The sequence below is a fragment of the Amborella trichopoda genome, chromosome 8 (assembly GCF_054954075.1).
Source record: "Amborella trichopoda isolate Santa Cruz 75 chromosome 8, AtrichopodaSantaCruz75HAP2 v2.0, whole genome shotgun sequence".
Lineage (NCBI taxonomy): Eukaryota > Viridiplantae > Streptophyta > Magnoliopsida > Amborellales > Amborellaceae > Amborella > Amborella trichopoda.
Window position 1 is genome coordinate 1020658 of NC_142343.1, and position 12065 is coordinate 1032722.

Consider the following 12065-nt stretch of genomic DNA (forward strand, 5'->3'; position numbering starts at 1 on the left):
CAATCCAAACAAATTGTAACAAGATTCATTATTTTTAAGCCTTGAATTTTGTTTTCCTTCTTTATATCCATGACCAAGGTCGAGATGATCCATTGACAGGTTTTCTAACTTCGGAACGCCCTTTTTTATTGCGTTTTTCAAATACACCTAGGTTGCAACCTGATATAAACTTCTCTCTCTCATACACAACATCTACACACACAGCAGAATTAAAAGGACTATTATTTTGAACATTTTTATTACTTTTCCCTCTCTCTCTCGTACACAGTATCTACACACAAGGCAGAATAAAAAGGCGTATTATGTTTTGTCATACATGTTTTCATCTAAATCCAAAAATAATTTTGGCAAAGAAATCCATGCCCACCACTTCTTCCTTTTCCTCACTTTTTCCTTCTTCTTCTTCTTCCCATGCTTCCATCCTGTTTAGCTAGCTGATATAGTTTTTTATCCACCCACTCAAAACAACATCTTCTCCCCTTCTTCCAAACCAGTAGAGGTCCACAAACTAGGCCACCTCCCATTACAAAGCCTAGGCCACACCCCAAAACAAACTCCAATGAATGGTCCTTCGCCTCCTCATTACTTGTGCTATTTTTCTGCTCTTGTTCACAAGCCACATCTAGTTCACAAGCCACATCTAATGGATATCCACAGAGCCCTGGGTTATTGGCAAAAGAAGCAGCATTGAAGGTTTGAAACTGGTATCCCTTGGGTATCGTTCCTGAGAGATTGTTCCAAGACAGGTTTACAACTGAAAGGAAACTAAGCGTGCTAAGCCCCAAGGGTATGCTCCCTGAGAGATGGTTCTTTGAAAGATCCAAGGATTCGAGCTGTCTCAGGTCTCCAATAGAATCAGGTATAGGACCCGTCAGAGTGTTTCTTGACATATTCAGTACACGGAGGCCCTTGAGCCCTCCTATTTGGCTTGGTATCACCCCTACGAATGCATTGTTGGAAATATCAATGGCTGTTAGAATTGTCAAGATCTTCTGAAACTCCAAATTCTGACCTTTCATTGTAACTGTGACCATATCAAGATAATACAAGTTGCTTAGATAGAGGAACCCATATTGTAGAATTTGGGTTGAGTTGGTTTGTGACTCTTCTTGCATGGCCTTCCAGTTTTGAAAGAATTCGTTAGGCATGGGCCCGGAGAAGTTGTTGCCTGATAGGTCCAAGATTTGAAGTGCAGAGAAACCAGGGGACCCAGTATCTGAAATGGATCCATGAAGCTGGTTTGATCTCAGAACCAGGACTCGAAGGTGGGTTAAGGAACCTAGTGACGAGGGAAAGGTCCCAGAAAAATTGTTGTTACCCAAGTCAAGTAGCTCCAGGTTGCTGCAATTGCTTAGTGAATGGGGGACTTCACCTTGTAACTGGTTTCCATTGAAATTTAGTGTTCGAAGGTCACTGCTGGATCTGAACCTATCTGGAATTGAGCCCTGCAGCATGTTCTCCCTTAGGTTCAGCACGATCAGGCTGTCTATTGTGAAGAGGCACTCCGGAATCGAGCCAATGAGGTTGTTATGAGAAAGGTCGAGGACCTGCAGATTCTTGCCGTTGCATAAAGAGGAAGGAATTTTTCCAGAAAGATTGTTATTAGAAAGTGAGAGAAAGATGGAGAAATTCAGGTAAATGCCAATGCTTTCGGGGATGCTCGACCTGAAAAGGTTGTTGGAGTAATCCAAAAAACTGGCAGCTGAGGGGAGAAAGGGGGGACCTGAAAAGTGGTTTGAATGTAGGTCAAGGGCCAAGGAACTGGAGGAGGGATTGGCCAGTTGCCCTAGTTCTTGGAGCTGGTTTTTAGAAAGATTGAGTTGATCGAGACTCAACTTCCATAACCAGTTGGGTATTTCCCCTTCAAGTAGGTTATCAGAAAGGTCCAAATCCTTTAATCTCTCTTGGGTTTTAATGAAATCGGGGAACTTGGTTATGTTGCATGACCGCAATTTCAGTGTGGATAAGTGAGGGAATGATTCATTGCCATTGCTGCTATTCAAAGATCTGAATTCAATAACTAAGTTGTTTCGTGATAGGTCGAGATTGGAAAGGTTCACACTCTTTGGGAGGAATGACTCAAGGTGAAGGGTGCCATTGAACTTGTTGGAGGAGAGAATCAGGACTTTCAGGTTAGAGATAGAAAATATGGAACCAGGGATCTCTCCATTCAAGCCATTTTCGCTGAGGTCCAAGGTTTCCAACTTGGATTGAGGGGCTTGGAAATCAGGGACAGAAGAATCCAGGCCGTTCTCGCTTAGGTCTAGGACTTTTAGAGATGGAAGAGTGAAGAGAGAGGAAGGAATTGAACCGATAAGCTGGTTGTTCTTGAGGTTGAGTCTCGTTAAGTTTCGAAGCTCACCGAGAGATGTTGGGATCGAGCCTGTCAATAAATTGTGAGAGAGATCGATCTCTTGTATTCGCTGAGAACCGAATGAAGGAATTCCACCACTTAGCTTGTTAAAAGAGAGATCGACACTGAGCAGCTCTGCGATGTTAGAGAGTGTAACTGGGATTGAACCATTGAAACTGCAGTCGTTCAATTCTAATTGGATCAAAGACCCCAGGTTATCAATGGAATCTGGCAAAGGGCCCAAGAAGTTAGTGTTTGAGACCAACAGGTTCTTAATTGGGCTATTGGGGGGAAAATATGGGAAATATCCGGAGAGGCGTCTGTTGTAGGAAACATCTAGCATCTGAAGTCTCGGAAGCTGGAAAATTTGAGCTGGGAATTCTCCCTCTAAATCACATAAACTCAGATGCAACTCTTCCAAGTAAGAGAAACTCGCAAACCAATCAGGTATGGTGGAAGCGAGAGAATTGCCATCCAGGTGGATCTCAGAGAGAGAAACAAGTTTCTGGAGCGACTTGTCAAAGGGACCAGATAGAGAGCACATCTGCAGGCTTACAATAGTAAGGCGAGGAAGCGAAGCTAAGGCTTGGCACCATTGAGAACTCGAGGAAGAAAGATTCAAACGATCAAGCCTGAGCTCCTTCAAGCTCTTTAGGCTTTCAACCAGGGTTTTGAAGTCTGGGTCCTCGAGCTTTAATGGGGTTGAAGAGAGAGAAGAAATCAACGAAGAGGTGGAGAGGTCAAGATGAACAAGTGAGATCAATTCTGAAATTTCCTTTGGTATTTGTCCGGAAAAACCAGAATTGGAGAGGTTGAGATAAACCAACCCTTTTAGCTGCCCAATTGAGGGAGGTATAGAAGAGGAAGAGAAGTTATTAAAGCTCAGATCAAGGTATTCAAGGTGGGTTAAATTGAAGAGAGAAAAACTGATATTACCAGAAATTGGCAGTTGTCCTAAGCCGCTCAGATTAAGTTTTTGGACAAAGCCAGTGAGATTGTTGCAGGCTATGCCTTCCCATTTGCAACAATCTGAGTTGGGTATCCATGACTGAAGCCTTGGAGGAGAGATAATTAGGCCTTGCTTGAACTGGAGAAGTGGGGTGCTCTGATTTTTTGGGCATGGGGCCTGGGCTATGGCTAGAGAGAGAATGGAGAAGCACAAGGCCCATGTCAGGCAGGATAGGTGATTCATTGGAGGATTGGATATGGGGTTAACTGTTTGAGTCCGTTAGGAAGAGAGAGATGCAACTTCCTACATTTAGAGAGAGAGAGATGCAAGTTCCCAACTTCATAGAGAGAGAGAGAGAGAGAGAGAGAGAGGGATGAGTGTTCCTGCCTCTTGAATGAGTACATGGGGCATGGCATTTTATACCTGCTACATTTATGAAGTTTGGGGTTCACTTGAGGCAAAGTCAGTCAATATGGGTCCTCCCCTCATTGAAAGGCACATGCCGGACCTTAAATGCCCATAAGAACAATAAGTCAGTTACCGCGTGGAAATTAGAGAAGTGATGCTAACATTTCAAGTCTCAATCGTTAATGGTCTATCAAATATACCATTTCAAAACCCTTTGATTTCCCATTGATCCATGGTTCGGACTGAACCGACTCTCGGATGTTACGTGTCCCGACTTGGATTTCCCCCCTTAAGCTCCCCTTAATATTTTTTTTCTTTGTTTTCTAAGATTTAACTAATGTGGTTTTAAGTGCCTTCTAAATCCCCATCCCACAAACCCTTACTTCAATGTTTATTTTGTTTCATTTATTTTTGGAAAAAGTTTATATATGATTGCAATCTTAAAATTTAGAATTATATATGTACTTCAAAAATCCATAGGAAAAAATTGTTTTAATGTTGAAAAAACCTCTAATCAATCATCTCGACATTGAGATGTAAGAATATAAAAGAGAAAAAGATTTTGGATCTCCGAATAAACCCAAGGTTTTAAAATATATCTTGAGGCATAAAAATCATAGATTTTATTTCTTCTAATCTCCTGAGTTAATGTAAATTTGTTTTTTTAGGTCAAACAAATCTAAAAATACATACATTTTTAAAAAACCATCCTCCCAAACTTCTAGAGAGACAAAAAGGATTATGGAGGTGAGAGGTTATCAGAAAGAGAGAGATGTTTGAAAAAACACGAGAAGAAAAAGAGAGTGACATACACATGAAGAGAGACAAAAAGAAAAGTTTGGGATATATAAGTGAAGAAAGAGAAAGGATTGGGTTTAAAAAGAGTATGTTTTCTCACATTTGTTTAGGTTAAAAAACAAGTTTAATATGGTCAGAAGGTTAGAAAATATTTTTTGAAACCTTGGGTTTATAAAAAAACTGAAACAAAAAAAACCGGGGATATTGAGATATTTTTTCTAAAACCTGTCCATTGGGATCCAGATTTACCAATTCATAAGTGATGAACAACCGTTTTCCTATGGGGAACAAGGAATAGGTCCGAATCACTTCCCCTTTGAGCTCCACTAAAACTGCATTGCCGTTTTGCTTTACTATAACTTTTTATTCTGTCATATGAGGAGCATCTCCATCTCTTCCCACTCTTTAAGCCCCTCTCTCTCTCTCTCTCTCTCTATCTATATATATATATAGAGAGGACTATAAGGAGCATCCCTTTCCCACTGCTACCTGGCTCCTCTATAACTTTCTCCCCACAATCATGTAAGCAGCATCTCCATCTCTCTTTCCACACTTGAAGCCCCTCTCTCTCCAAAACAAAACAAATAAACAGCGATGGCTGCCATGGCAACTCCCCAACCCAAGCTGTCACTTTCAACTCAAACAAACCCAAAACCAAACAACAGCAACAGCAGCAGCAAACAATTCTCTGATCACCCATCTCTAATCCTCTTAGAAAGATGCAAGAACACCAAACAACTCCCACAAATCCATGCCCACCTGATCAGGCTAGGCCTCATCTTCCACCCTTACCCCCTAAGCCGCCTCTTAACCATCTCGGCCCTCTCGAATTCAGAAAATGCCCTCTCATACGCCCTCAAAATATTCGAACAAATTCCACAACCCAATCTCTATATGTACAACACCATCATAAGAGCACATGCATCGAGCCGTAGTCCCGAAAATGCCCTCCTTCTCTATACTGAAATGCTCCATCAAAACATAGACCCCAACAAATTTACCTTCCCTTTTCTTCTCAAGGCCATCGCCAAAATTCCAGCCCTACTCGAGGGCAAAACTGTCCACGGCATGGTCCTGAAAGCCGGTCTTTCTTCTGATGCATTTGTGCAAAACTCTCTCATTCATTTTTATGCCAATTGTGGAAACTTGGCCGATTCTCACTTGGTGTTTGCAAAGAGTTTAGAGAGAGATGTTGTATCTTGGAATTCTATGATCAATGCTTATGCTCAGAGTCAGAAGCCAGATGAGGTAATTGAATTGTTTGTAGAGATGGAGAGAGAAAATGTGAGGCCCAACGATGTCACAATGGTGGGCGTCCTCTCAGCTTGTGCACAAAAGGGAGACCTAGAATTGGGTCGATGGGCGTGCGATATTAGCGAGAGAAACAACGTCGAGAAAACCTTGACTCTCAGTAACGCCAAGGTTGATATGTATGCAAAGTGTGGAAGCTTGGTTGAAGCACAAAGACTTTTTGATGAAATGCACATCAAAGATGAAGTTTCATGGACTTCGATCGTCATCGGCTATGCGAAAATGGGAGATTTTACTGAAGCAAGAAAACAGTTTGATATCATGCCAAAGAGAGACATTGCAGCTTGGAATGCTCTAATCTCAGCCTATGAACAAGGCGGCCATGCCAAAGAAGCCATAGCTCTATTCCATGAGCTACAAATTGCAGGCTTAAAGCTTGATGAGGTGACTCTAGTGAGCACCTTATCTGCCTGCTCACAATTAGGAGCCATGGACATGGGAAAGTGGATTCACATCTACATAGAAAAACACGGCCTCAAGCTAAATTTTCATCTCACAACTGCTTTGATCGATATGTACGCAAAGTGTGGGGATCTTATGAAGGCCTTAGAAGTATTCCGAAAATCTAGAGAGAGAGACGTATACGCATGGAGTGCCATGATTGCAGGCATGGCCATGCATGGGCACGGCCAGGAAGCAATCCATCTCTTCCACAGGATGCAAGAGGAGAGAGTGGAGCCAAATGGGGTCACATTCACTAATGTGTTATGTGCATGTAGCCATGCAGGTTTGGTAGATGAGGGGAGAGAATGTTTCTCTGTCATGAAATCAGATTACAATGTCAAGCCCAATATTGAGCACTACGGTTGCATGGTCGACATGCTCGGGCGTGCAGGGCTCTTAGAGGAGGCCATGGAGTTGATAGGGAGCATGCCCTTCACTCCACAAGCCTCTATATGGGGAACCTTGCTTGGGGCTTGCCAAATCCATGGGAATGTAAAGTTGGGGGAGCTAGCTTGTCATAAACTTCTCAATTCGGAGCCATCGAATGATGGAGCCTACGTGCTACTGTCAAATATTTATGCCAAGGCTGGACAGTGGGACGATGTAACCAGAGTGAGAAAGTTGATGAGAGAGAAAGGGGTCAAGAAAGAGCCTGGTGGAAGCTTAATCGAGGTGGATGGTGAGGTCCACGAGTTTTTAGTGGGAGACATAAAACATCCTCTATCGAAGAATATATATTCAAAGCTGGGGGAAGTTGCAGAAAAGTTGAAATCAAATGGTTACGTACCAAACAGGTCACAGTTGTTGCAGGAGATAGAGGGAGATGACGTAAAAGATAAAGCTCTGTACCTTCATAGTGAGAAGCTGGCAATCTCTTTTGGGCTTATCAGCACTTGTGCGCCAGTGCCAATTAGGGTTGTGAAGAATCTTCGGGTGTGCAGTGATTGCCATTCTGCTGCAAAACTCATATCAAGTATCTATGGTAGAGAGATTCTTTTGCGAGATAGGTATAGGTTCCACCACTTTAAAGACGGGGTGTGCTCTTGTAAGGATTACTGGTGAAAACAATCACCAAAAAAACCACAATTATGCATCATAATTCATAGTTTTCAAAAAGGTAATAGTTTAATTAAAAGTTTAGTCGCAGGAACCTTAGTAGCCTTACTGCTTCCTAAAATAAAAGCCCCTCAGTCCTTCTGATTAGAATTTAGTCTTGTAAATACTGGGTAAATACAATAAAGCACAACACAAATCATGCATCTCCCTCTCTCTCTCTCTCTCTCTCTCTCTCTCTGTGCGTACGCGCAACATCTGTTGGAACATCTAAGAACATGCACAAGTGGGCCCGCTAAGAGTGAATATTTAACTAATGTGAAGTTGCAGAAACTATATCTACCTATCATATACAAACCAACACATAGGGATCTTGTTTACAATGACTTGGGAACAACATTACTCTTCCATCAAGGGGATAAGAGAAAATGTAAATTTGTGAATGAACAATCTGAGTACCCATTCTGAATACGCACAGATATGCAAGTCTCTCTGACTGATAGTTCCATGTCTAGGATGAATATGTTCAAATGCACACAAAAGCAGCATTTAATTTAAGGTAATATATAAAATGAGCACAGTTCCGCCAAGTTCCATCACATCACCCTAGCTATTAGATGTCAATAAGGAATGTCTAAGGTGTGTCGTTCAAAATCCATCACGATTAGATAGACTTTCAAGGAAGCAACACACCCCAGCAATCCTATATTGACAATTGATGGCTGGGTAAATGTGAAGGCACTGTACGAAAAAATGTGTTCATTATATGTGAACCCTTAAATTAAACAAGTAATAATCACCATCAATATTATTGTTGATACTACACAAACATATTTGAAACTACTTGTCATACCAACAAGAAATAATGTATATGAAGTGGCATCAGTAGCATAAACTATCAAAGACTTGCACAATAAATGTAAAGCAAGTGGAGTCATCTCATAATCAAGAACCGCTCTATCCACAATGTCCCAAGCGAGGCCCAGTTTGGATGGATCGGTTATTAATGAAGAACATTCCTCTCACCTCTCAAGCCTGTTGGACCTTTTTCAGGCCATTTACATTCCCGGGACAGGCCAGGACCGAATTATATGGTCCCCCGAAGCAGCAGGATGTTGTTCAGTGTCCTGATTCTATAAGGTTCTGTGCCTGAACTCGAATAACCCATTCCTTGCAGACAAGCATTGGCTGAGTGCCCCCCCCCCCCCCCACCCCCCTCCACACACACACACACACACACCAACAACAACAAAAATCTAGGCTATTTACCTGGTTGGTGCTCTCCAAGAATATTCTAACAGCAGATCAGTTACAAACCCTGTTGCCTCTAAGTTCTGGATGACAACTCTAAAGCACCTTGGATGGACCTGGAAATGGCCCCAGTTGATGCACTTTGGATGGACCTGGAAATGGCCCCAGTTGATGCACTTTGGATGGACCTGGATATGGCCCCAGTTGATGCACTTCCTATTCACAGCCCACTTCTCACATCCACAGAAAGCATTGACAACTGCATAGCTCTTACTATTTCCTGGGTATGAAACCTCAAAGAGTTTTGGAAAAACATCCTTCAGACCACACCCATGACACCGATAAGATAAGCTTGTGTGACCTACCCCTGCGTGGTACCACCAAGTTGAACTTTGATGGCTGTTTCACTGGGTAACCTAGAACCAGTCTGTCGGTGGAATATTTAGGACTGCTCGGACAACCCTCTTCTGACATATTGAGGACTAATAGGTATGACCAACTCTAGAAAGCTGAAGCCCTTCTTTGCTGAGGGACCTCAAAGTTTTTTCTGTCTTATGTGGTCCTAACCTGATTGTTGAGGATGACGCACAAAATTTCATATGTGGACCTCAAAACCGCTTCATGCCTGTAAAGTTTGTAGTTTCAACCCTATCTTTCATCAGGTAATCGACATCTTCTGACCTCTACAAGTGGCCTTCAAAAATATGTTTGGAGAGATGCCAATGTGGAGGTAAACGATTTGGCTAAGGAGGGAACGTGCTCACAGAATCTAGTTGTGGCTTCTACAACCCAGCGATCACACAGACCTGGGCTCCAAACAGGACCTAAGCCTCCTTTCTTACTAGAAATATGGAAGCATCCAGACTGGGCCTAAGCCTCATTTCTTACAAGAAATGTGGGAGAATCCAAACTGTGCTTAAGCCTCGTTCCTTACTGCCAGCTCCAAGAACATAGCCAAATGATATCATTGCCTCGCCGCTGATCTCGTCCATAATGTCCACAACTAATACATCCAGTATCCTGCTTATCTCATGACAATAAGTCTGTCACTTTTCACTACCAGTGGATTAGAAATGCAGCACAGGTACTCTAAAGCCTACAAAGCAGAAAACCCATTTCAACCTCTGTGCAATTGCAAAACCAAACAGGCTCAGCAAAGGTATTCCTAGCTCATCTTTTAAGTTTCAATGAGATTCCAAAGAAACTGACACCATCTATGAACAAAAGAAACTGTCTAGGCACTTGAACAGTGGCCTAGATGCATTTCACGCATATATAAATCAATAAACATGCAAAATGCAAACTGCAAATATCCATGGCCCTAAGTAAAAGGAAGAAAGCTATAATTAAAGAAGAAGCTGAAAACCAAGGAAAATCGTAAATTTACTACACACTTCTGATAGGAGATATAAAGAGAGCTCACTCTGTACAGTGGATATATAGTTAAAAATGGCAAATTTGTTCACCAAGATGAATCCATCAACACACACATTCTCTGTCTCGATCGATCTCTTATGTTTTATCTAGTTTACATCCGAAGCCCTAGCCAGGAAATTCGGAATTCACTGAGTCTCAGATCTAGAAAGATAATAATACAATATTAGGAATTGGCGAGACCTCGCCATTCCATCATTTTAATTCAGGACTCGGCAGCCTGCCAAGTCTGAGTAACCTTGGCGACTCCAAGTCAGACTCGCTGAGTTTGATTCACTGGTCGACATAAGAGGAGGCCAGAACGAGATCAAAATCGGAACCAGATCACCATTACAAAAAACAAAGCAGTATCATCAAATGAACTCCAACAAAAACCCTAAGTTCCCAAAGCCAGGAAAAACAGATAAATTGACGAAATAAGAAAATTCAAAATCAAATGCGTGATCCAAATCATTTGATGCATAGGCAAGAAACCAGTCCATCTCACTGATAAAAGAAGAACCAAAAAAAAAAAAGGTATCCGTGAAAACCACAATTAACCGCTTACCTAAAAAAAAATCCAGAATTAATTATTAAGAAATCAACTTATGAATCAACTCACCACTCATCCAAGATCATACAAGAGAGAGATATAATCTAACATAAAAATCCAAATGACTCAAATGAAACCCTAATTATCATACAAAGCCAAATGATCTCAAACGAAACCCTAATGATCATACAGAGCCAAATAATCTCAAATGAAACCCTATCACACACAGCCAAATGATCTCAATAAAACCCTAGTTTCCGACCAAGAAAAAAAAGATTGGAAATCAGCTAAAAAACGGAATTTGAGGAAACATAGTCTAGTTTAGCATCTATGTCGTGAATTTATACAAATTATGTTTTAAGTCTCCAAAGATACACAAAGAAAAAAGTAAAGGGAAAATTATTACAAATTAAGCCACAAGGTCTATATCAAACCCTAAATTCCCATCAGAACCACACCAAGACCATAACCAGAGATACCCACCATCCCAAAACCGCACAGATCACAAGTAATAACCCCAATGTCCTCACAATTCCCCAAGAACCAGTCGGTCTATACATACACAAAAGGGTACAAAACACACCTCTCTCCAGAGAGCCTCTCTCTCTCTCTCTCTCTCTCTCTCTCTCTCTCTCTCTCTCTAGCTCCCGCGCTTGCTATCATAATCGACGACCTCACTATCTGTCACCGACCTCGAGTGCTGCACAATGGATCGCCCGATTGAATTGATCCATTCCTCCTTCTCCTTCTCTGAATCCGCGATGAAATACATGGTCTCTCGGCTGGTCGAGAGCTCGAAGGCAAATGGCTTGTTGAGCACGTCCTCTGCGCCTTTCACAGTGAGGCATGAGCTCACTGGTATGACCCCTCGGGACTTCGAAGCCTGGGTGACATGGGAGTCTTTGAACCAAAAGAGCTTGCCTTGTTTGAGGACGAACCAGCGGCGGCGCCATGTCTTGATGTACTCGCCCTGCTTCATGAGCCAGCCGGTGCGCTCTGGGCTGGACCAGAAGGGCACGGTGGGCTCGACTGGTTCCGTGCTGGCGCGCCATAGGCTCGCCATGGTGCTGCGTTTGCGGGGTCTGGGTTTAGGGTGGAAGGTTGGGTCAATTGTCTGAGAGAGAGAGAGAGAGAGAGAGAGAGAGAGAGAAGAAACAGTGTTTTCAAGACGGTAAAATATGCGGGAAGCGTTGGCTTTTATAAGATCGAATATTTTGCCTTCAACTAATGAGGAGAGAAAGAGAGAGAGACTTTTCATTTTTGTAGAGAGGGAGAGGCTTTTCATTTTTGTAGAGAGAGAGAGAGAGAGAGAGAGAGAGAGTGGTGTATGCTTTTTATTTATTTATTTGTTAGAGAAATGTTTATCGTGGAGAATTGAGAAATATGTTTTTCATATTTTGTAAGAGGAGAGAGAGGAGAATCGTTATTCATTAGAGAATTGCCCTGCCCGGATAGATAGATAGATAGAGAGAGAAAGTATGAATGAATGTTTTTTCCTTTTTATTATGGATTCGAGCATCTGGCTTTTTAAC

At 42.1% G+C, this 12065-nt stretch overlaps 3 protein-coding genes across 3 annotated transcripts in view; 1 reads left to right on the forward strand and 2 right to left on the reverse strand.

Moving 5' to 3' along the window:
* The window catches only part of LOC110007590 (receptor-like protein 7), a 33208-nt gene extending 21505 nt beyond the window's left edge, over nucleotides 1-11703 (reverse strand). The window contains 1 exon segment of the mRNA XM_088873750.1: nucleotides 387-11703. Within this exon segment, the coding sequence (XP_088729876.1) occupies nucleotides 387-3545 (3159 nt within the window). The 5' untranslated portion in view covers nucleotides 3546-11703.
* OTP81 (Tetratricopeptide repeat (TPR)-like superfamily protein) lies at nucleotides 5103-11686 on the forward strand. The gene has a single exon (XM_011629604.3). The coding sequence runs from the start codon at nucleotides 5103-5105 to the stop codon at nucleotides 7323-7325; it is 2223 nt and encodes a 740-aa protein (XP_011627906.1). The 3' UTR covers nucleotides 7326-11686.
* LOC148780685 (pleckstrin homology domain-containing protein 1-like) lies at nucleotides 10834-11703 on the reverse strand. Its single transcript, XM_088873145.1, has one exon. The coding sequence runs from the start codon at nucleotides 11594-11596 to the stop codon at nucleotides 11174-11176; it is 423 nt and encodes a 140-aa protein (XP_088729271.1). The 5' UTR covers nucleotides 11597-11703; the 3' UTR covers nucleotides 10834-11173.
* Nucleotides 11704-12065: the final 362 nt, after the last annotated feature.

Excerpts from the sequence above, each read along its gene's own strand:
- OTP81 (XM_011629604.3), top strand. The coding sequence starts at position 5,103 with ATGGCTGCCATGGCAACTCCCCAACCCAAGCTGTCACTTTCAACTCAA.
- LOC148780685 (XM_088873145.1), bottom strand. The coding sequence starts at position 11,596 with ATGGCGAGCCTATGGCGCGCCAGCACGGAACCAGTCGAGCCCACCGTG.